The 23,797-nt window shown below is 44.4% G+C and overlaps 1 protein-coding gene and 1 long non-coding RNA gene across 2 annotated transcripts in view; one reads left to right on the top strand and one right to left on the bottom strand.

Annotated features, from left to right (window-relative positions):
* The window catches only part of LOC135369002 (uncharacterized), a 117,987-nt gene extending 106,538 nt beyond the window's left edge, over positions 1–11,449 (top strand). Inside the window, exon 3 of the long non-coding RNA XR_010414920.1 lies at positions 11,271–11,449. This is a non-coding gene — a long non-coding RNA (uncharacterized LOC135369002). The remainder of the gene's footprint in view (positions 1–11,270) is intronic.
* Positions 62–22,862, bottom strand: LOC135368999 (nose resistant to fluoxetine protein 6-like). Its single transcript, XM_064602592.1, has 15 exons — positions 22,354–22,862; positions 14,590–14,801; positions 13,422–13,536; positions 12,191–12,278; positions 11,996–12,096; positions 9,766–9,945; positions 8,742–8,835; positions 8,406–8,501; positions 6,656–6,821; positions 5,053–5,132; positions 4,854–4,976; positions 3,268–3,388; positions 1,579–1,771; positions 705–847; positions 62–642 (listed from the first exon to the last, which is right to left on the bottom strand). Exons 1-15 carry the CDS (start codon positions 22,727–22,729, stop codon positions 382–384), a joined length of 2,349 nt encoding a protein of 782 aa, XP_064458662.1. The 5' UTR covers positions 22,730–22,862; the 3' UTR covers positions 62–381.
* Between the last annotated feature and the right edge of the window lie 935 nt (positions 22,863–23,797).

The raw sequence follows: 23,797 nt of genomic DNA, 5'->3' as shown, positions 1-23,797 counted from the left end.
AGCATACTTTATATAAAGTGATTCTTCAGCCATTCTTCAGCCCCCCTCCCCCCTTTTTTTTTTCGGCATTAAATACCGCGTCGCGGAGCTGCAGAGTGTGTCTGTTTTGTCAATCTGCAGAGTGTGGTTCATGCGCATATGACCTTTTTTTTTATTTTACAAAGAATAATGGTGGTGGTAGTGGTGATGGTAGTAGTGGTCTGACATGCAGGGAGAATGGTGACCGCGATGGTATTGTTCAATCGCATTAGCTCCGCTCACGAGAATTCCACTTGCGTCGTCACATGCATGTACAGCGCCTGTGCAGATGAACCTCTTATAGGGTCTCGCCTCGTAGGACACAATGCATCTTTCTGAAGATGGCGGCTTCCACATTTCCTTCTAAAGTCTGCATCCGGCATAGCTCTCCTCTTGCATCATTGGTCCATTTTGTACAGTGACGTCACTGGGGTCTTGTTGCACATGATGGTTATTGTTCGTTGAGTGGAATGGCTTGGAGATGGGCAGTCCTGATTTGACGGTGTCCTTCTTGCCACCGCCCAGTAAGATTCTTTCTACAGTGGCGACAGGTGCTTCGCAGAACAGGTACAGTAAGTATCCGCACATGTAAGACGCCATGACCACAGCGAAGTAGTTCATCGTCTGTGAGGAAGAAAAGTCCTACGTTGCAGAGCGGCGGCAGTGCCGACATTTCGCTCGCCTACCTTTGTCATGTGGGTGAATGCGATCCTCTCCCGATTTGTCATCACTTGTGTCAGGAGTATGACGACGTGCGCCAGGAAGGCACCGTAAGACAGGCGGCTCAAGGGCACCAGGGCATTCCAAGAGAGGAGGGACTTGACGATACCTGGCCGACAGGACGCAAGCCATTAAAATTTCAGAGGCATCAGCGAAAACCCCCAGACAGCACAGTCAGTGGTTACATTCGGTCCCATCCCTAGCGTGGTCTTGCAGCTATCACCAACGAGCCTATGCTGTTACTTGTCACTGGTCATGGCGCACGTAAATTTAACCATTATTATTACGTTATGTTAACACGGCGAAGCTACAGTGACTGTGAGTGGTATACAGACGTGGAGAGATGTCGAGAGGACAACAGGAGAGGGTGGGAGACAAAGGGCTAATATGCGTCCTGGGCAGACTTCAGGAGGAACTGTGTCGATAGCCTTCTGGAAAGTCTGCCAGAAACCTAGGGAAAGTCTCAGACAGCATGTCCTGCATCAGGATTCGAAGCCGGCACCTCTTAATCTCTAGCATGATTTTGAAGGTTCTACCAACGGTAGCCGCTCGGCCATCTGCTGATGATTGATTGATTGATCGATTGGAAAAAGAAAAAAAAAACTGGAAATGTGAGTTCCAAAACTCTCGGAACTGGCTACTCCAGGAAGCGTTAATTAGGGCCTCTGATGAAGTGAGGCGTCAGTGCAATTAGATGTTACGAGCAAAAGAACATGGCTATCTTGCGATGAGCCTAAAAATCACCTCTTTACTGCGCCTGGGAAAAACAAACTAATAGCTTTTATAATTATTCGAGCAACCTTGGTGTGGACGTGCTGTGCTGCGTACGGAGAAACATACCTCCTCGGCCGGTGGCACAGGCAAAGGTCACCCAAGCAACGCCCAGCGTCCAGGCAACCCTATGCAAACTGGCGTACAACAGGGTACCCGCTGAGGAGCTGGAGTAATTGTTGTGAAGGTACCATTTGTGAGGAGTAAACACGACGGTAATGTTGACCGTCGTCGCTGCCGACCAGAACAGGAACTGCACAGGCTGGGAAATAACGTAACTTTGTATTAATATACTGCTTTAACAGTGCTATATGCGCAGGGTGTTTTTTTTTTCTTTTTCTGTTTTTTTTTTACACAAATTTTTGAGAAAAACCAATTAGATCTGCACAAATTTCGTTTTCGCAGGTGGGTTATATGGCATATGGCCAGGTCGCTATCCTGTACAGTGAACCCTCGTTATTATGACCATGGTCGCTCCCGAAAATTTTGGTCACAATGAGGAATTGTCATATTAACGGGGGGGGGGATTTGCAGAAGTTTCACTGCATTGTTCCCCATGAGTACGGTGGTAAAACGCGTATGTCACATTATATGGGGTCATATTAACGAGGGTTCACTGTAGTAGGGCAGCGTATGTAACTACGACTAATTAGCTGAAATTCATTAATTAACTCGTTAATTAGATGTTTTCTGGGGTGGGGGGTAATGGCAGGATCGACTCGGTGTTGTTGGCCTAACAGAAATGGGCGTCGTCACGACTAAAATACCCGAATTTCGCTCTACAAATGAGCCGAAACCAGAACTACGCACTTTTCTAGCGCAGAAACGACACGACCTTGACCCTTTTTGGGCGGGTGAGTAGTCTATCTGGCTGACACATTAGCGCCTACTCCAATCAGCTCCATCGCTCCAAAGCACGTGACTCTGTCACGTGCATTGCCTGTCGCTCTTTCTGTGCTCGAGAGTATCTAGTGCGTAGTTCTGGTTTGGGCTCATTTGCATAGCGGAATTCTGGAATGTATGTCTCAAGGTACGTTCGCTTCTCAGGGTGTTTAATAGAGACGATTGATTTGAATAATGACTGGCTCCAATTCTGCTATCTCGTATTTCCCAAAAATATCTAATTAATAGGTTAATTAATAAATTTCAGGTAATTAGTCGTACAGCAGTTGCGTACACTGTCCTACAGGATGCCCGCCTGACCATATAACCCACCTACGAAAACGAAATTTGTGCAGCTCTAATAGTTTTTTTATAAGAAAAAAACAATGTATAGTCGCTAGATTCCTTACCAAAAATGAAGGTACAAGGTTAATACCCGCCCACTCATAACGAACTCTATTGGTAGTTATCTCTTTCCCATGATACCACCGAAAGAGCATTCAAGGTTTTGCTCTGGGAGACGCAGGTTCCAGATAAAAATTACTAGAGACGTTCGAACCATTCTCAAAACACTTTTTGGTGCCCTTTGTCAGGTTCTCTCACACCCATGTCGACGGCAATCGATAAACCCCTGTAGTCTAATCTTCCAGAACTAAAAACAGTTTATTTTTAGTTTATCTTCGAAGCTATGGATGCTAGCTGAATGAAATCACATTACGTATACTATACCCGCGGTCGTACACCACTTTAATCTGATCACCCCCGTTTGACGTCCTCTTCAAAAGTTCATTTCTTGTTAAAGGAAAATTTATTAAACTCAAGAACGGAATAAGAACTGCTACTTCCCACGTTCATTCACGTAAGTTCATTTCTTACCTTGGACAGCTTTATCTTCTTTGCAGCGTGAATATAGTAACCTAAGACGATGCCGATGCAGAAGGGACCCACGTGAGCGAACGGTCGGAAGTAGATCTGGTTGACCGTCTCCACTGTCAGACTATGGTGCAAAGTTTTAAAACATGTTACCGATAATTAGCATACAGCGTGAAGATGAGATATGTGTGCACTTGTGTATTCCGATTGAGGAACGGCACAAAAGTCTCATCATTATGTTCTGAACTACAACTATCAAAGTGTCACAAGCCCTTTAACATGAAGGTTACTTGAGTACCATCAGATAAGCTAAGTTGATCTAATGAATATTGGCGGCGTTCCAATACCTCGCGCCCGCGAAGCCGCCTGACTAGGCAGCTGAGTAGACCCCTTTGCTTCTCACTATTAGAACAGGCTTGCCTAGCCGAGGCGCCTGTGGCGCCATCTCGTTGCTCACAAAAGGAATGCGTACGGCGCAAGCGCAGCAGGTACTAGCGTTTCCCGCTGTGAGCCATCCCGGCTGTCAGATGGTCAGGCGTATAACTAGACTGCATCGATGCGCACTAGACGGTAGTCGACTGAATAGCGGACTTGGCAAGATTTGGAACGAGGCTTAACATAGCGGCACTTCCGGTTAGACCGCTAGGCAGTCGACTAACCGGGGTGTTGGAACGCAGCCATAGTGAATAGGGTCCTTACGGCCACCAGCGTTGCAGGGCGACAAGAACTGCTCGTAGCCAATCCATTCAGCCCCCATGCAGCCAAAATGTAGCCTATAGGCCATATAGCCTATGTTGCACCATACGCCACACTCTCTGTAGCCGAAGAGAGAGTCAGCACTGTATCATACTCATGTTTCATGTTTTTCTTTGTTTTTGTTTTTTTCGTGTTGCGTTCCCCAAACCCAAGAAAATGTTGCCCCTGTCATACTGTTTGTTTTCATATATCTCACCTTCCACTTTACCTACCAACCTCCAAAAATTTTCACGAACAGTACGCAATGCCAAGAATGATCAGTATGCAGGAACGAATACTGATCAAGCGCCTGTGTCAGTACTGTTTCTAAGCAATTACTGACCTAATTCCCGACAGGAACATCGTCATCAAAGTAACGTAATTGGAAAATGAATTGAATGAATTGAATTTCAATTGTTCATGTTCCTAGGCACTTTGAGGCTCGTGCTGTGCTTGTCTGTATGTGTGTTTCAGCCTCAGAACAGATACTTTCCAATCAAGCAGTGTGCACATTGTCCCATTTTGCGTACGTAATCCAAATTTGAATTTCTTTAAATTCAATTTGGAAAGTACGAGGTACCAAAATATCACTTACGAATTTCTATTACATTAAAATAGTGTGCTTCTCGTACTTCTTTTCTGTGGCACTCTCGCAACATCACGATCGCCGCGAGAGGGCGACGCAAGTTCACTTTCGAGCCAGTTTGGGTACCCACGCTATTTCTGAAAGATATCTGGCGCAACCAAAACACGGATTGGGTTCTGGACATAGACAGTGCCGATCCCCAATTGCGCACAACAAATGCGCCCAACAGCGCATAGGTGCCCTATTCTAAAGCTCTCTATTTACTTACTCGATGTCGTGGTCGGTGAAAATGACCGAGGGTTGATATCCGTTGAGATAAGTCAGAACGGCTACGTAGACAATAGATGCGATGCTGGCCACGACAGCTAGAAACGTCCCCACGTGAGGTCGCCTGAATGATGTGGCGAATAGTTAATAGAAGTGATTAGGAGACAGCAACAGAAGTGACAGTGTATCTATGGACTTACGAGATCATTATTACTGGAATGATTATCAGTCCTAAGTAGAGTTGGTAGTCGATGTCGATGTACCACAGATGACCCAAGCACTGGAAGGAGAAGGGGACACATATCAAGAATTCGTTGTCTGTGAGGAACAGTTAAAAGCTGTACGTGTTCAGCTTCTCGGGAAAGATTGGCATGTATTATGGGATGCGGTTACTAGGTCTTATAATAAAACTGAATTTGAATTTGAATTTTGAATTTATTTTTTTCTTTTCTGCTCCTATACATGTACATAGGTTCTTAGCTGGATCGCGAGGACTAGCCTGTGGGTGCAATCCTTAGCCAGCGTGAATATACAAAGCATGTTAAGTTTATACACACATTGCAATCAATATTCAAAAGCACGTTCAAAGGCATAACGCAGCTGACCATATTCCATAAACTGACCATATTCTTCCCATATACACTTGTTGTCGGAAGCAAGCGAGGTTTGCTTTTCACAAACACGCTATATAGATCAAGGAAATATGCGAGCCAGAGAGAGGGCACCAAGAAAGTGAAAATCGCGCTCCTTTGTTTAGTCACTTCTTTTTTCTTTTTTGTTCGTTTGGGGTTTTCTGTAGCTAAAGTGAGTCATAACACGATCCCGCAAACACACTCTTAGAAATGAACTTCACCGCATAGCACGCTCCTAGCCAACCATCATCTCGAATGATATCGCTATCTGTCTTGATTTGTTGAAATCGGGAGGCGTACGCCTTTTTGTGACAATTATGAACAGCATAAGTGTCACAAAAAAGGCGTACGCCTCCCGTTTTCAACAAATCAGGGCAGATAACGATATCATTCGAGATGACGGTTGGCTATGAGCGTGCTATGTGGTGAGGGCCATTTTTAAGAGTGCAGGCTTGTGGGACAGCGGCACTGCATACGTAAAAGCGGGAACTGTCCAGCATAGATTGCGACGTCGATCGTCATTTTAGGCTATGCTATTCTGGATTAATTACAGCTCCTCGTCGGGAATCCTGAAAACCTCGAGCTCACAGAGATGCGTGCCATACTTGCTCGATACCGTGCTGCTATAGATATGACAGGCTACACAATTATTGAATCGGCTCGTAGTAGGTTAAACAATACTATCCACTTCAATCAATCAAGGTCAAATTGCCGCACTGCGGTAATATATTCCAACGTACTAGTTTAAATGTCTCGTGAAACATTTGTCGACAAACTTGGGTGACATAAAAAGGTTAAAGCTTACACGTACAATTGCAAATAACCCGATTTTAAAAATTATTTTTCTGATGCCGATTTATGTTTACGTTTGTAGATTTACCCGCCTGTGTAACTGGGCGACAAATGTTTCCGCACTGATATGAGGTAGCGCCTCGTGAATGCAGCCGAAAACGCTATAGCGACCCGCAGGCACGGTGCATATCGTTAAAGCAGAGAATTATACTACTAACGTTTTTTAACTAGTTAAATACTGCGGCATGTTGCCATATATTTTTTTTCCTCCCTCTCTCGGTCTCTGTTTGTAAACATGGGCCTCGTGCTTATTGTGCGTCCAACAGGTGACGCTCCAGTTTCAATTGGTGCCGAAGAAGCACGTGACATATGAACGCACCATGTCCCAAAAAGGCGAGAAGTTGTTGGTGTGGACGAGAACAGCCCACCAGCTTTTTTCGCAGCTTCCCAGAAACATTTGCTTGTAGTCGTTGAGAATGGGACCGTCGAAGACCAAGGGAACGATGAGCCAGATGCCCACCACAACAATAGCTGGCGCTGTCAACCTGCGTGCGATTGGTTAGACCTTTCACTTTCATTATTAACAACATTAATACGGTTCTTCAGTGTAATCAATGTACGTAATCAATAACACTTTATCATTGATTAACGCTTTATCACATTTTACACGCGTCGTCCAAAGCTGAACGAGTGCTTCTGTGGGAATGTAGACTTGCAGATATAGAACGGTCTTTTGATGGAACAGCTCGTGTTTATTTCATTCAGGCGCGGATCTAGGAGATTCCAGGGGTCCGGACCCCCCCCCCCTCAATTCCAGACTTGAACATAGGGTTCAATGGACCAATCCCATCATGCTCGTGGCACTTGTCCACAGCGGAACCCCCATCACGAAAATCATGCGAAACCATTATGCACTACCCAAAATAGGCTCCGCCTCCCGTTTTCAACAAATCAGGGGCGAGAATGTCATCATTCGGGATGGTGGTTGGCTAGGAGCGTGCTATGTGGTGAAGTTAACTTTTAAGACTGCAGATAGATGGAACGATTAAGATGTAAATGGATATAAACATCATCGACACAAATATAAATAATAACGAAATCATTCGAATAAACATAACTAAATTACTCATACGTTGGTGATAGTACCATCAAATAGTTTATAAACAAAAAAAAAACAAATTATCCGCATTACTCTTGCAATGTAATCGTCCGCAACCGACTCGAATCTAACCCATATCCCACAAAAGGAATTTCAGTTCGTCACACTTCATCGAAGCAGCTGTCAAAGTGTCCACGGAACTCGTCAATAATACCATACCTGTCCGCATGCATAGCGCGCGTTGCATTACACAAAAATAGCCAACCGGATGGCTACAGATGATATCCGGTCAAGGTGATGCGCGCGCCATTGCACTGACCCATATACATTTGGCAACAGAGACGGAACTGGGTCATCATCACCGGGAGTCTGTAGACTCTTTTAATCTTCAGTTTATTTATGTTTAGCTGGTTTACTATTGAGTGGCCGGATGACGACCTGCGCTTCAAATTGATCGCTTTCGCTTTGGGTGTTTTCAAAGATAAGGCATGGCTACATGGGCTACTGCGGGGACTGTTGTTGAGGAATGCATGCTCTGCATTCGAAATGTAACCTCCATCTCTCTCGATTTTTGTTCAGAGCTCCCCTGATAAGGGTGTTTTTTCTTTTTGCTTTTTTTGCTGAGTTTATGTTCTGGATGTTTCTATGCGGCACCTATTCATAGTTGAAGAAGGAAGAAGGCACCGGGACGAAAACGAGCGCGGGATGAGAAAGTGCATATCGGCAGCATCCGATTCTTTCGAAACAGTCGCAGACTGTTTGCAGCACCCCAGGACGACGGGTCGAACCCCTTTGAGGCTATATACATGGAAGGTATCCTGGCCCCGTCCGACTTGGTTCCTAATCCTGGTTATTGGGAATTTGACCATTCCCTGCGATTCACCAACTGAAGAGCTTGATATCCAGTTGAAGCTCGTGCAGGACTACCTCATTCTTACACACAGATCCATGCTAAGCTAGAAAGTTGAATTTACGCGAGAAATTCACTGACACTACGCGGTAATGTTTGAGAACTAAAATTCATTCATACCTGATGTATCGTCGAAGCAGCGCGAGAGGAACCCACAGATAGAGTCTTCTCTTGGATCGGAGCGATTTCTGCACGTTGTACGACAGGAGGAATCCACTAGAAAGGGAAAAACAACAGGAAATCGTATTGACGCTTCAACTGCTGCTGAATTTCGTCGATGTATTCCAGTTTGTCTGGTCCGCAACATTGACAACGGTATAACTGTTTAGAATAATAGCCTGTCTGAAAACCTGTCTTGAAAGCTTTGCAGGACGTCTCCGTCGTGCTCATGCTAGGCATGGTCGTTTCTTTTTTTAAACGGTGCAAGCATTTTAAGTACAGATGTATGTCCCGTACCTTATGAAGAGGAAAGTCTCCACGGAAGGAAATGCATTGGCAATGACAGTTGTCATGAAGTCTTTCACAAGATCGATCACGTTCATCAAGGAGCCTGAAAAGAGGCAGAATGGCAACGGCATATGACAATCTTTGAACACTTGAGGTTCAAGCGGGTCCTGTTTGCGAAGGTTCCGAATGAGTTAGACCTAGATTATACTTAGAGCTTCATGTGGGTTTGACAAGGAAAAGAATTGGACTCTTTCATCCGGCATTCAGTGCAAAGGTCCTGGACGCCCACGAAGCAAATCGATAAAAATTTAATCACATGGCTTATATGTGTATCTGCCAAAGGTCATACCTGCGTCTCGACGTTCTAGAGGATGGTAGAACATGACAGTGAATGAAAAAAAAAAACATGTAAATGTGGAGAGCGCCAACACTTTGTCGGTCGTTGTAATGGGGTCGTAATATCGCGAAGTACTAGCCCTTGTCTTTTTAATGGCGAATTCCACTGAATTTCGAGTGAGCAACAGCTTATATATCAAACGACCAGCAAAACGCGCGAAACATGAACGAATGAAACACGCATTCTCCGCCAGGGAAAAAAGCCAAAGCTCATCCAAACCGACCACTGGAATTCGCCATAAATAACTTGCTTCAGGAGCGCATAATGTAAAGCTAAAAAAGACAACGAAGTAAGACTAGGCTATACACAATGGAAAGCAAAACACCATACTGAGGTACCCTTTGGAACAAAGTGTGTTCATCCTACTGTGAGGCAAGGAAGTAGCGTCAAAAATAAGTGCGAGCTCATTACAGCCTACGTGTTCGCGTGTACACGTATTGTTACCGCTTACATGTAACGCCGTGAAACGAGCTCCCGGTAACAGCAAAGTGCGTTGAGTACGTACAACATAGGTCCGAAATACTTTTCCTTTTCTAACGGCGACGTTCTCCGACATGGTCCGTCGTTCTTTACTGAGCGTATATTTAGTTCAGCAAGGATAACCCATCGATTAGGAGGCGATCTAATCTCACGGACCTGTTCCGGTAGGGTCCGCGATGAGGAAAGCATGACCGAGCATGACCCAGGTGGCGCTGTAGAAACGCAAGCCGTGGATGAACTGTAGCTTGGAGTCCGCCGGGTCGCTGGGTTCAATCTTGAGCAACTTCTCCGTGTTTGACACGATTGAGAAGCCTCGTATCAACTGCACTAGGCTTCCTGCAAGAATAAACAGCGTCGATACCGTTCTGAGCAGATGTTCACTTTCGGGGTTATAGGTTGTTTATTTTGGGAAAAAATGGTAAACAGGCGTTCGTGACGTGTGTTTCTGTAGCTATCTCCGTATATACCGCTGCCCTCGCACAGCGGCTTCCATAATGTGTCGGGTGCAGTACAAACGGAGAAGCAAAGATCGACATACTGATATGCCCCTCCACTGTTCTAGTCATCTCTGGAAACATCGGGAAGTGTGGTAAGCTACCGGTTGTAGAAGCCAATGTACCGCTTCCTGTGGTTAGCGCACTTGACCAGCAGCCAACAAGTCAAAGTTCGAGTTCCATCGCTGACTGACATGTTTGACGACTGCCCTATTCTTTTTTTTTTTTTTTCGAGCCTTCGTGGAGTGTTGGTGACTACCCTATTACTTTGTTCTTGGGCAATTGAGGCTTTAGTGATGTGTTGGTGACTACCCTATTACTTTCTTCTTGGGCAATTGATGCTTTAGTAGTGTGTTGGTGACTACCCTATTACTTTCTTCTTGGGCAGTTGAGGCTTTAGTGATGTGTTGGTGACTACCCTATTACTTTCTTCTTGGGCAATTGATGCTTTAGTAGTGTGTTGGTGACTACCCTATTACTTTCTTCTTGGGCAGTTGAGGCTTTAGTGATGTGTTGGTGACTACCCTATTACTTTCTTCTTGGGCAATTGATGCTTTAGTAGTGTGTTGGTGACTACCCTATTACTTTCTTCTTGGGCAGTTGAGGCTTTAGTGATGTGTTGGTGACTACCCTATTACTTTCTTGGGCAATTGATGCTTTAGTAGTGTGTTGGTGACTACCCTATTACTTTCTTCTTGGGCAGTTGAGGCTTTAGTGATGTGTTGGTGACTACCCTATTACTTTCTTCTTGGGCAATTGATGCTTTAGTAATGTGTTGGTGACTATACTTTGTTCTAGGGCAGTTGAGGCTTTAGTGATGTATTGGTGATTGCCCTATTACTTTGTCCTTGGACAATTGAGGCTTTAGTGATGCGTTGGATACTACCATATTACTTCCTTCTTGGGCAATTGATGCTTTAGTAATGTGCTGATGACTACCGTATTAATTTGTTCTTGGTCAGTTAAGGCTTTAGTGATGTATTGGTGACTACCCTATTACTTTGTTCTTGGGCAATTGAGGCTGTAGCGATGTGTTCATTCATTTGTGTTCGCCGCGTGTTAAGATGAAAAAACGAGAGTGAGTAAAGAGAGTGAGTGATATGATGTAGTCCGTTCCTCTTAAGTAGGAGCCAACATCTCTATATTTTTTTCTTTCTGCGTGTCCAGAAAAACGTCCAGAGCACGACCGGTACGGACTTTTGCCAAGTCATCTGGAAGTCATGTAACTGAGGTGCAATATATAATATAACCCACGATACCGAAGTGGTTGGAGCTCGACTGCTACCTAGCTGCATCAGCGACTGCCTTTCTATGAAGAGTATAGTATTTCTTTAAAAGATCTTCTTTGAAACCAACTCCTGGTGTGTGAATATCGCCATCTGGTCACGGTACCTAATTACATGTCACCTGGTATATAGTTACACTGCTAGAGTCTGACATTTTTGGGGTAAAATGCCTTTACCAAATTACGGAGGGAAAAATCTGGTGCTGTAATTCCGGGTAGAATCCGGTACTACTAAAACATACGGATGTGTTATCGGGTTTTTGTTTGCTGCCAGCGGGCCGCCCGCGGCTAGAGCGCATATATTCATCAAACATTGAGCTACCTCGCGATTTATGGGGCCCACTACCAGCAATTGTAATATGAATGTGCTTCGCGTACTCATTGGCGAACTCAAACAATATCTACGTCACACATTCGTATAAATTGCTAGTGAATAGTGTACGTGACATGGGATACAACCCGATACGTGATTGGAATGCCGGGAGAAATAGGGTTTAACACGATCGGGTCCCAAACTGATTCGGGAGAGAATAAAGGGAGGGAATCGGGGTTTAACCAGAAAATGTCAAACTCTAATTATACCCCAATTGTAGATAGATTTTGTCACCTTTTTGTTTCTGCCTAACGTCCGGAGCGAACAGGAGCCTTCGAACGGTGTCAGCTCCCGTGGCGAGCAAAACGATGGACATCATCGTGGCCAGTGTGTATCTGCGCACAGAAAAATGGAGCAATTATATTCAGTCAACGTTCTATTCTTTAATTGTTGATTTGGTTCTTTCATTCTATCGGGACCTTGACTTACATGATTCCCTTCTGCCAGTTGGTGGCCACAGTGTCTCCGCGGGCTTTGCAGCCCCGAATGCGGGCTTTCATGCCGATCTTCTTCCCGGCTGAAAGGGCAACAAATACACAGAGTCCTTAGACTTCAGAGGTGTTTACTTTCGGGAAAATGTATAACGATAGGGTTAAAAACAGCGTGCTTTCTTATCTTGGCATGGTATAGCACTTACTTTGACGTCGGTTTGCAAGGCGTGCGTTAGTGTTCTTCTTTTTACAAGGGTAAATGATGTCCACTTCTCGGTAGCATTGGACTTGTTTAATAGTTGGCTTAGTTACTTAATAACTTTCTTTGACGCTTATTTATGAATACTGTATAAGTAGTTAATTTCGAGGTCTTAATAATTCTCGAATTCGGATTGAGGGAATATTTCGCGGGACGTTGATCCTGCACCACGGAGTTCTTAAGGGTGCCACTTACTTCGCAGGACTTTAATTTCGCGAAAAAAATAGCATTCGTGGAGATCGCTAACATTAAGGCCTCGCGAAAGTTACTACTTATACAGCAGGCAATACTTAGTCAAGACGTTGGCAACATGTCAGTCAGCTTGAGGGAAAGACACAAGCCATCTTTTGCGCTTCCTCTCAGGGACATGTTGCCAACGTCAAGTATGCACCAGCTCGTTTGCATCCTACTTCTACGTTCCACTTACTCAAGATTTGACGCTTAAAACTGCGTATTTTTGGTACCCTATTTTAATTCTTGAAGATTGGTTACAGTTTTTTCTTGAAGATTTAACAGTATAGGGTGATCCCTCGTTAATATGACCCCCGATAATCTGACATACGCGTTTTACGACCATACTCCTGGGGAACAATGCAGTGAAACCTCCGCAAGTAACCCCGTTAATATGACAATTCCGCATTATGACCAAAATTTTTGGGAACGACCATGGTCATAATAACGAGTGTTCACTGTAACCTAGTGTAACAGATGGGGAATCAAAGTCATCGTGTACTTCGTACCACATAAGATGAAAGTTTCTTCCTTTTTTATATTTACAGTGAACCCTCGTTATTATGACCGTGGTCGTTCCCGAGAATTTTGGTCATAATGCGGCATTGTCATATTAACGGGAGGGGGGGATTTGCAGAGGTTTCATTGCATTGTTCCCCAGGAGTATGGTCTTAAAGCGCGTATGTCATATTATCGAGGGTCATATTAACGAGGGTTCACTGTATACACACGTACGTACCAATGTTGACAAGGTGTTCGAGGTCCTTGTCCGAGCACGTCGACGGGATGCACGCTGTTTGACGTACGCCACGGACTAGCCTGTTGTTCACCCAATTAAGCGGGTTCTTGTGACCCTGGGAAAAACATTAGTTACACTTATGCGTTACGCATCGGTGCGTTGTTACAAACGTATATTTGTTGAATGGCGGTTCAAAGCACAACAATCACGCAGCACAGTGTCACTCGACTATCCATGAAAAAGAGGGGGGGTGATATATTTATTAGACGAAAAAGGAAAAAAAAACGGGGGAAAAGTCAGCCAAACGAGACGTCGGCTTGCTGTTCCAAAAATAAATAAATAAATAAATAAAATTAAGAAATAAGAAATAAATAAAGAAAATTAAGAAATAAGAAATAAATAAAGAAAATTAAGAAATAAGAAATAAATAAAGAAAATTAAGAAATAAGAAATAAATAAAGAAAATTAAGAAATAAGAAATAAATAAAGAAAATTAAGAAATAAGAAATAAATAGAAATAAAAAAAAGGAAAAAGAGGGATATATATCGAAGCCAGCTGTATTTTCCTTCACAATATTTGTAAACGGAAGAAATGAAGTAGCAAATCGTGCAATGCGGGGAAAAAAATCAGTCTAATTGAATGGTAACAAATATTACAAGTACAAGTTGCGTGGTGAGTTACAATTATCTTGTAATTAAAGGGATGCTTTTTTTTATTTTTTGCTTCTAGTTGGAGTGACGAGTTATTATTTAGAGTTGGTCATTGTGAGTGCTAAAACGAAAAATAATTTTTTTACGGTGGCATGTACTCTGTTGCTTAAAAGAAATACTAAGTTACTTTGACGTGGTAACTGTAGCTGTAACTGGTTAATTCGACAAAATGTAACTGCGGCTGTAACTGGTTAATTCGACAAAATGTAACTGCAGCTGTAACTGGTTGATTCGACAAAATGTAGCTGTAACTGGTTAATTCGACAAAATGTAACTGTAGCTGTAACTGGTTAATTCCACAAAATGTAATTGTAGGCGTAACTCTGTTAGTATTTCACAAACTAGTCGAACTTAGGTACTTTTTAAAAGGAAACTTACCCTTTTAATGAAACAAAAAATAAACTGCTAACACCTATCCTATCTGTTTCGTCACTCATCATTGATTATGCCAACGTACTCTGAGGTGTCCCTTCTCTTGAAACCTGGCCACCATTTTGTCCACGAAGGAGTTGTTCCTGAAATCCATGTAGATGGTGCAGAATCTGCCACGGAAGTCTTCCTCGCCGTACGTGTTCTCCACCGTGATGGCCAAACACTCGTCGAAGTTCCCCAAATCGCCGATGGTTCCGGCTAGCAACCCTGGTGCCACCTTCCCAGATGCGTCCAGCACTGTGAGCGTAAACGAAGCCAAGAAATTATTGTACAAAAATAACCGCCGGGCGAAAGTTCAGAGTTTAATCGTGCGATTACATATACATCATAGCAGGTGGTGGCAGTGATATACGGGCTAATTTCAGTCCGTATGAGTTCGTGCTGTATATATAGGAGACAGAAATAGAAAGGTAGTCTTGTTATGTCTTCCTGAAAGAATGCATCTAATGGCGAGCCCGACGGACCAGACTTTCAAATGCACTCGGGAAGGTCTGTTGCGCAACCGACAACCCTGCGTATGTCGCAAAGTGTAAAGATAGCTACGTATGATGAGCCCCAGCAATTGGGAGTAGGCCACATGGCAGGCAGGCAGGCGCAATCGACATCGCATTCAATTCGCCGCCATTACGAAACACGGAAACAGGAGATGGTGGTGGTGCCTCTGAAAGGGCTCGCGGTTGTGGGCCCCACGGAGGTGGGCAACGTCTCGACTACTCAAGCAGCACAACATCTTGGGCCAATATTGGACTAATATTGGCAATATTGGCCCAATAAAAAGCCAATATTGGGCCAGTACTGCTGATATTGGTTCATTATTGGGCACTGGGGTTTTATCGCTTTCATTATTGGGCCAGTATTGCCGATATTGGTCCAATATTGGGCCAAGATGGTGTGCTGCTTGGGTAATGAACGGACTGGGGAAATGTGCATCCTGGGCCGACTTCTAAGGGAACTCTGCCGACGTATATCTGACAGCCGTACGACGAAAACCCAGGAAAAAATAAACCAGACAAACGCAGCCGGCACCGGGGTTCGAACCCGGGTACCTCCCGCACTCTAAAAACATAACTTCAACGCATAGCACGCTGTGCTGCAACCATTGCAAAGAACGATAGGGTTCATAGCGCGGTTCGACGGCTTCCAAGAGTATAGTTACTGTCTACACAGAATTACGTGACCGGCAACAGACGATTTTAAAAAGATGCGCGCGCCACTAAGCGCCCGGCGCAAAGCAGCATGGGAACTTTGATGGACACTGCTCCCGTCGTCTGCTTCGGTTATGGTTTACGCCATCACTCTTAACAACAACGACAAAAGAAGGTGTATTTTAACTCATTTGTCTTGCCACATATATAACTCCCTTTCGGAGAGTACAATTATTCTCAAAAAGGAAGTCTCCTCACTCCGTCAAGCGAGTAGCATTCCTCCCTTATTCCCTGCCGGAGAGTAACATTACTCTCCGATAGGGGTTACAGCGTAACCCCACCCCCTAAAGGGCGTGACGCGACTCCTTTATCGAGAATAATTGTACTCTCCAAAAGGGAGCTATATATATAAGTGGCAAGGAAATGAATTAAAGTACACTCTTTTTTAAGAGTGCACTCTTAAAAATGAACTTCACCGAATAGCACGCGTACGCCTTTTCTGTTACACGTATGCTGTTCATAACTGTCACAGAAAAGGCGTACGCCCCCCCCCCCTTTTTCAACAAATCAGGGCAGATAACGATATCATTCGAGATGATGGTTGGCTAGGAGCGTGCTATGCAGTGCAGTTCATTCTTAAGACGCTGCTTCTGTGCAAGCCAACACTCTTAAAAATGAACTTCACCGTACACTCTTAAAAATGAACTTCACCGCATAGCACGCTCCTAGCCAACCATAATCCCGAATGATATCGTTATCTGCCGTGATTTGTTGAAAACTGGGGGCGTACGCCTTTTTTGTGACACTTATGCTGTTCATAATTGTCACAAAAAAGGCGTACGCCTCCTGTCAGGGCAGATAACGAGTTCATTCGAGATGATGGTTGGCTAGGAGCGTGCTATGCGGTGAAGTTCATTTTTAAGAGTGAAGAATGCTGTTGTTCTTCCTGTAGTTCCAGCCGCCTCTGGCAGTCTTGTAATGCTTCAAGGCGCTCGAACTTCCCGTGAGCCCTCGCGTGAGCCGTGCCGCAGGTTGCGAAAAGTGCAAAGCAGTAATATATTCGTTGCGTGTACGACCTAGTTCAGATATCGACTACCTAAGTGACAAGCTCAGCCCTTGAATAATGGCGTCCTTGTCGTCTCAGCCGAACGCTAGCGGGACCGTTTGCGCGCTCTCGTTTTTGCACCTCTTTCCGGCAATATCGGCCAAAATTAGCTTCTACAGGTGTCCCGTGTTCGCAACCGTCGGGCGATCTCCTGTTTTCCTCAACCCTACCGTTCCTTGTCGGTTCGTGTTTGTGGTTCTGTTTCCTCGAACGGTAAAAGGACACGAAAATCCTGGGGCTATGTAAGCCTGTACTCTGTGAATATATAGCGAGGGCTCAATGTTTTGCGAACATGTACTCATCGACTTCCTCAGAGCCTTCTGAAAGTGCTCGCGTTGTCGTCGCCGCTTCCACACTCTTAGAAATGAACTTCACCGCATAGCACGCTCCTAGCCAACCATAATCTCGAATGGTATCGTTATTTGCCCTGGTTTGCTGAAAACGGGAGGCGTACGCCATTTTTGTGACAATTATGAACAGCATAAGTGTCACAAAAAAGGCGTACGCCTACCGTTTTGAACAAATCAGGGCATATAGCGATATCGTTCGAGTATATGGTTGGATAGCAGCGTGCTATGTGGTGAAGTTCATTTTTAAGAGTGCAGTTGCGAATTCCACTTAATGTATAGTTCTACTTAAATTCTTAATTCTTCCACTTTGATTCCACTTAAATATATAAGCTTTTTATTCGCAATTTTCGGAGCGTGCTATGTGATGAAGTTCATTTTTAAGAAAGTAATGACGTCCTCCGGTCGGGTTCCAACCTCAACAGCACTTCAACTATCAGGAAAAATGAAGCCGAAGCTCTATGGCTGCACGGAATGTGTGCGTGCATATTAACTAAAATGTCGCCGTATACCAGCACTGAAGAGATCAGTTTTGGCTTTTTATTGGCTTTACGTCCCCTTTGTCCCCGAATCAGGGGCGACAGCCCCTATCATAATTCTCGGCAATGGTTGGCGCAGAGCGTGCTATGCCGTTAAGCTCTGTTTGCAAAGATTGCGTCAGGAGTGTGCAGGTGGTTCAAATGACTGCTTAACTGCACTCTTAAAAATGAACTTCACCACATAGCACGCTCCTAGCAACAGCTCCTACACTCTAAAAGCAGAACTTCTTCGCATAGCACGCTCTGCGCCAACCATTTGCACGAATGATAGAGTTATCGCTTCTGATTCGAAGAGAGAGGAGGGCGTACGCCTTTTTGTGGCAATTTTCATATATCCAAATTGCCACAAAAAAGGCGTACGCCCACCTCTCTCTTCGAATCAGAAGCGATAACACTATCATTCGTGGCAATGGTTGGCGCAGAGCGTGCTATGCGGTGAAGCTCAGTTTTTAGAGTGTTTAGCCTAGTGCGACACATAACTAAACGTGGGTGCATTTCAAATATTGAATGCCAATAAGGAAAGGTCAGTGCTAGCTATTCCTTAAAAGAAACAACAGTGACGAAACCAAAATTACTTTCCTCAGCGTAACGTACAGAACTGAATCGAACGTATATATACTCGCACACCCGGAGGAAGTTGATGACACTGAATTGTTATCTTCTGAATCACGCTCGTAACATCCTTCACGCATCATGCTTCCTTTTCGAGATACTATACTTACGCTAAAAAAGAATAAGCTTATCTCTCGCTCCATCAGCTGTGATGGTTACGGCGTTTCCTTATGTGCGTACCGCTTTATCGGCACCATCGGTTGTTCAATTAAGAGCAGATCTACGCAATCTTTGTCCTTATCACACTCCGCATCGGTGATTAAGGCGTCTGACGGTTTCTCAATGAAAGTGTTATCGCATGCGTCGTAATCCGCTGATGTAACCGCCGGGAAGGCAGGCATAGAGCGTTTTCGATTGGTTTGTTATTTCGATTATAGTATGCAGGGGGAAGTATTGGAAACACTCTTCATAACAGTGCACACGGTTGTAATTTGTGGACACGATAGCCACAATGACCTTGATCTCTAATTAACCAGTTAAAGCCGAATACAAAATGATGAAATGAGCTCCGGCAAGTAGCTAAGCTCTATTTCAAAAGCGTTTATTTCTTGGATATAGCACCTGAGTTAAAAGAAACTTTTAACTGTAATATTTGCTGTTTTCTTTTCTTTTTTCTGAAACTAGTTACAGCAACGAGTTGCTCCTCTGGTAAAGTAGCTTGCAAGTGTAACTAGCGACTGCTTTAGGTGAAAGTTACTGTAAAATGACACTGTAAATTGCTCGGATAGTGCCACATTTTTCTCACATGCTTGCCTGCTCTTAAAGACAATGTTTGTGAAATTCGCTACGAACAGTACTTCAATAGTGCTCCTGCTGATCGACTTTTTAGTGTACGAAGGGATATGCGTTTGGACTGCAGATACGGAATCTTACTAAAGGGAACTTCAAAGAACAACTACTGCATAATTGTAACAGGTATGTGGTGTGGTTGCGGTTTGGCAGCAGGAACGCTAAAACGAAGTTACTCACAGTTGCATTTGCTCGTATTTCGTTTCTTAAAACGTAGCTGTAAAGCAGCTAAGTTTGCTTTAACGTCGTACCTCAGCTGTATAACTTGTAGTTACATTTAAAAAGTGACTAAGTTAGTTTATTATTTTTACGAGCAATCTCTAACTGTAACTTATTTACTGCAAGTAACGTATATCCAGGACTGTCAAGAACAATGGCGCTATGCAAAGTTTGTTACTCTTCGACCCTCTTTTTTTCACTTTTTCGGCCGCACTGAGAAAACGAGGAAGGGGACCTAAATGTATGTAACTTTCTGCTTGGATGTCTCCGCATCTGTAAACTCTGTAATTGGCGTCAAAACGTTTTTCACTATTGTTGCAAAACGCTCAATTATGGTGTAGAACAAAATAGAGGTGTGCTTAATTGTCGTGTCGCCTATTTTTCGACACAGAGAAATTGGGTCGCCTTGGTCACCTTAGATGTCTCTTTTTTTCCTTTTTTTTTTTTTTTTTTTGTTAGCGTTCTTTGTACGAGAGAAAACCAGTTCATGGAAGTTATAAAAACCTGAATTCAGAGCAGCGGTACCATCGTCAGTAATATTTTGAAAATAGACATCAAAAAATGATTAAAAGCTGTGTTTTCTATTATCTATTATTATTATTATTGTGTGTTATTATTAAACTGCGGAGCGAATTTATACAGCAAAGTGTGAAAGAAATAAAACGTAAGAAATCAGAAGATTAAATAACAATAATAATAACTATAACTATGACCTTGGGTGCTTTCATTCAGAGAGTTTCGTTTCGAAATCCTCCTCCTAAATGTTAGTTTAGCATAGCTGTATTTTTGTAAACTGAGACTAATCATGCTTCCAATTTATAATGTGCACAGGCAGCTGATTTTCAAATTAGGCTCGTAACAATGTCCACTTACGCACAAGTTTTCATATGTAAGAGACAGTCATCCGAGACAAAGAAGAGAAGCACTGGCAAAATCCGGAATCGAAAAGAGCGCAGTTACGGACAGTTCGTGCGGGAAACACGTATTGTGGTAGAGGAGGTTAACTCAGAGCACTCAAACACACCATGAATGCACTTATACAAGAAAGAAACATCACGCTTGTGCCCACAAGCATACAAAGATGTGTGTGTACCTATTTCAACAGTATGACGTGACAGCCATAGTAAATTGATCGACCAACGTATCCGTCATAATATATCCCATATACAAGGCGCTGTTGCAAACACTCAGTTTTATCACTATTTGAGGCAAAGGTGATTGAGGACTGTTTTGATATGGTGAGCTCACCGCATAGTTTTGAGATAGGGTATCATCAGTGAGTTTGACCTCGAATTGGTGTCTCGATTGCTCGGGCAGAAACCGGAGGTTAGCGACAGTGAAGTCGCAACAGCGAAAGCGGTGGCTGTAAAACTCGGGTATAAATAACTCGCTTCGAATTTAAGTGAAATATTTTGCACGGAGACTCTGAGCATCCCTGTTAGACGGGCAGTTTTCAATAATCGTTGAAACCAATGGTCATTGAGCATGCACGTATAGCGCCACTAAGCGCGTAAAGTGTCAAATATTCAAACAGCATTGGATACAGGTTCACGCGTTACGCGCCAGGGGACACTACGCTCATGTTCAATCACAATTGGTTTCAATGATTATTGAAGACTGCCCGTCTGGCAGGGGTATAAGAGAGCGTTTGGTTAGCTTTTACTTGGGTCCGGAGTGTCGCTTTAACCATACGTACTGAATTTCATGTCTTCGAAACCCTACCGAACTTATATCATTCCAGTCTGCGTGTCTCACACCGTACTCTCACAAAATATTGTCTCTCTATATGTGACGCGGAAATATCATAAAATTAATGTCCACTTTTTACGTCACGTAGAAGTATGACGTCATGGGGGTGCGAAATCTACCAACGCGTCTAGCAACATTGCTCCTCGAATGTCAATTTATTCCGTCTCCTCACCACAGCTGCTGGCAATCTTCCAACGTGGTGCGGATAGCGGAGGCGCGCGCATCTGCTAGGAGACAGAATCCAACGCTCCCAGTGACGCCACCTATACTATTGGAGAATCCGAAACTATCAAGTTTTGCAGGTTCCTTCGAAAAGTTCGTGGAAGCGCGTCATTTTCACTGAGCGCGTTCACATATTTCGCGTACTCAGTATTTGAGCGAGGTTGGTATTTATAATAGCAAATATATAAAATAGTATTTATTTTAATCTCTAGTGGTACTTTAAAGGGGCAGTCCCATCCCGAAACCCATCCATGGAACAGACACCACAATGTGCGGCTCCGGCCGGCCATCTGCTCGGTTAATTCCTTCGTGCGGAGGCTCCAGCGACAACGAGATCATTTTGACGTCACTCCCTCCCGCTCGTGTCGGTGGTAGCCAAGGTCGTTCTGAAGACTGGAAGGCGGTGGGTTCGAATCCTACCACGGGCTGTGCTGTCTGAGATTTTCCCTGGGTTTTCCAGACGAATATCCGCACGGTTCCCCTTGAAGTCGGCCCAGGACGCATACTAACACCCACTATATCCCCCACTTCTTCCTGCTGTTCTCTGTCCGTCTTTCTACGTCTGTACGCAACTCATAGCCACAGTCGTTTCGCGGCGCTAACACGGAATGAAAAAAAAAACAAGAAATTGCGGCATACTCTCAACATCCGGCCCCCGCTCTTATCATGTATCCCATCGAATAGCCGTCAAACTGCGCCACTATTTCGCTTGGGATTTTCGATACCGTGGTCAGTGGTCAACGAGGAATAAAATGACACCACCCAAGCAGCTCAACACGTTGGCCCAATATTGGCAATATCGGGCCAATATTGGGCCGACATTGCCAACGCGCATGGTCAATCACCTTTGGTTTCAACGATTATTGAAGACTGCACGTCTGACAGGGGGTATAAGAAAGCATTTGGTTAGCCAATATTGGGCCGATATTGCCAATATTGGGCCGCTTGTGCATAGTTTCGAAATCAACTGGAGCTTATCCGACCGTCCCTTTAAGTACGCTGCAGCCAGGTTCTAAAGTTCGTTACCGTACCTATACGTCTAACAGAAAGTGAGCCACTTACTGTGAATAGCCCAAGGTTCGAACCTCCTGAGCGCCAGGGACAGCTTCAACAAGCTCGCCGAGCATTCCACAGACACGGCGGGATCGAAGCCCAGTCTGGTAACAATGGGCAGCGCCTTTCTGTACGCACTGTTCATGATGTTGCTCACTCGTTGTTCGATATCTTCCTCTTCTTCATCCTCCATCGTCGGCGTTACCGTCGTCTCGAACGTCGACGACTCCAGTACCGGCGTCGGATGCGTTACCGCCGTGAACGGTAGGCTCCCCGACGCCGTTGTCGTTGGCACATCAACATTAACGTCGACTGTCGTTATCCTGTTATCTCGCTCGCACACTGTTGCATCGATGATGAGTATGAACACTGTGAGCAACAGCATTGTTCTGAATGACTAGTCAACGGGTGATGCTGCTTGATGACAAGACGCCGCGGTATATGTCACCGACGACAAGGTTGAAGAGGTAGAAGACCGGTGTCACTCATCAGTTTGGGGTCGGACTCCCAGAGGTGACGTCCGCTCTTGAAGGCCAACCATCGAGCGAATGTTGAACGAGGGCCACCAAAGCAATATTTGTCTCTCCCTTCACTTTCTGTTCAGGAGAGGAGGAGGAACTTTCGCGTCTTCATCGCGAAGAAAGCGCGGGTAACGGGGCCAGTCACGTGACCTTCCTGTAGTTCCTCTTTTCGGTAGATGCTTTTTACGATGCCGCGGAAAAAGGAAAAAAAAAATGGACCCGCGAAAAGTGAAACGGCGCCTGTTGCGTCCGGAGTGCCCCGCGGCGATGTATTCGTATTTATTTGTTGTTTCGCTATACGACAAGAGCAGCGAAGAAGCCGAGGCAAAGTATATGTATAGTTGTCTGACAAGGGCCTGAGCTCCGTTAGAAACATACCGTGAACAAAATACACTAAAACACACACAAATGGGTAGAAAAAATAAAATTGCACAACCATTATACCTGAGGGAAAAACGATGATCAGTTTAGTTTTGCGAGCAGCGGTATACTTTCATTTCATTTTTTTTTTTTTTTAAGTGCAGCTTACTGGTCACCATTTTCAACGCAGTTTCAGTACGAAAGAAGCCCTGGATTGGTAGAGCCCTGGACCGGTAATCCAGAAGATGTGGGTTCGAATCCTACAGCTGGCTAACCTTTTCAGTGACTTTCTTCTTTCATCGTTGATTTCTTAGGCAAATTGAGGCTTTGTATGTGTTTGTCCTGTCTATGTTGTTCCAGCCTCAGAACATCAGTTCTCTCTTGTTCAGCTGTTTCAGTAGCCAGCCTTGAAGCTTTTGTGGTGGGTGTAGATTGTGCAAAATGGCGATGTTTCGAATTGGGAGTAGATTTAGGTGCACGTAAGATGAGTCAGCCTATTTGCCTGGCAAACATGTTGCACGTGCCACAGGGTAGAACTGTGGATAATGACGACCACCTGGGGTTGTCATGAC

This window comes from Ornithodoros turicata, chromosome 9, assembly GCF_037126465.1.
Source record: "Ornithodoros turicata isolate Travis chromosome 9, ASM3712646v1, whole genome shotgun sequence".
Taxonomy (NCBI): Eukaryota; Metazoa; Arthropoda; class Arachnida; order Ixodida; family Argasidae; genus Ornithodoros; species Ornithodoros turicata.
The sequence above is the reverse complement of the archived record's forward strand: the minus strand, read 5'-3'. Positions and strand labels throughout refer to the sequence as shown.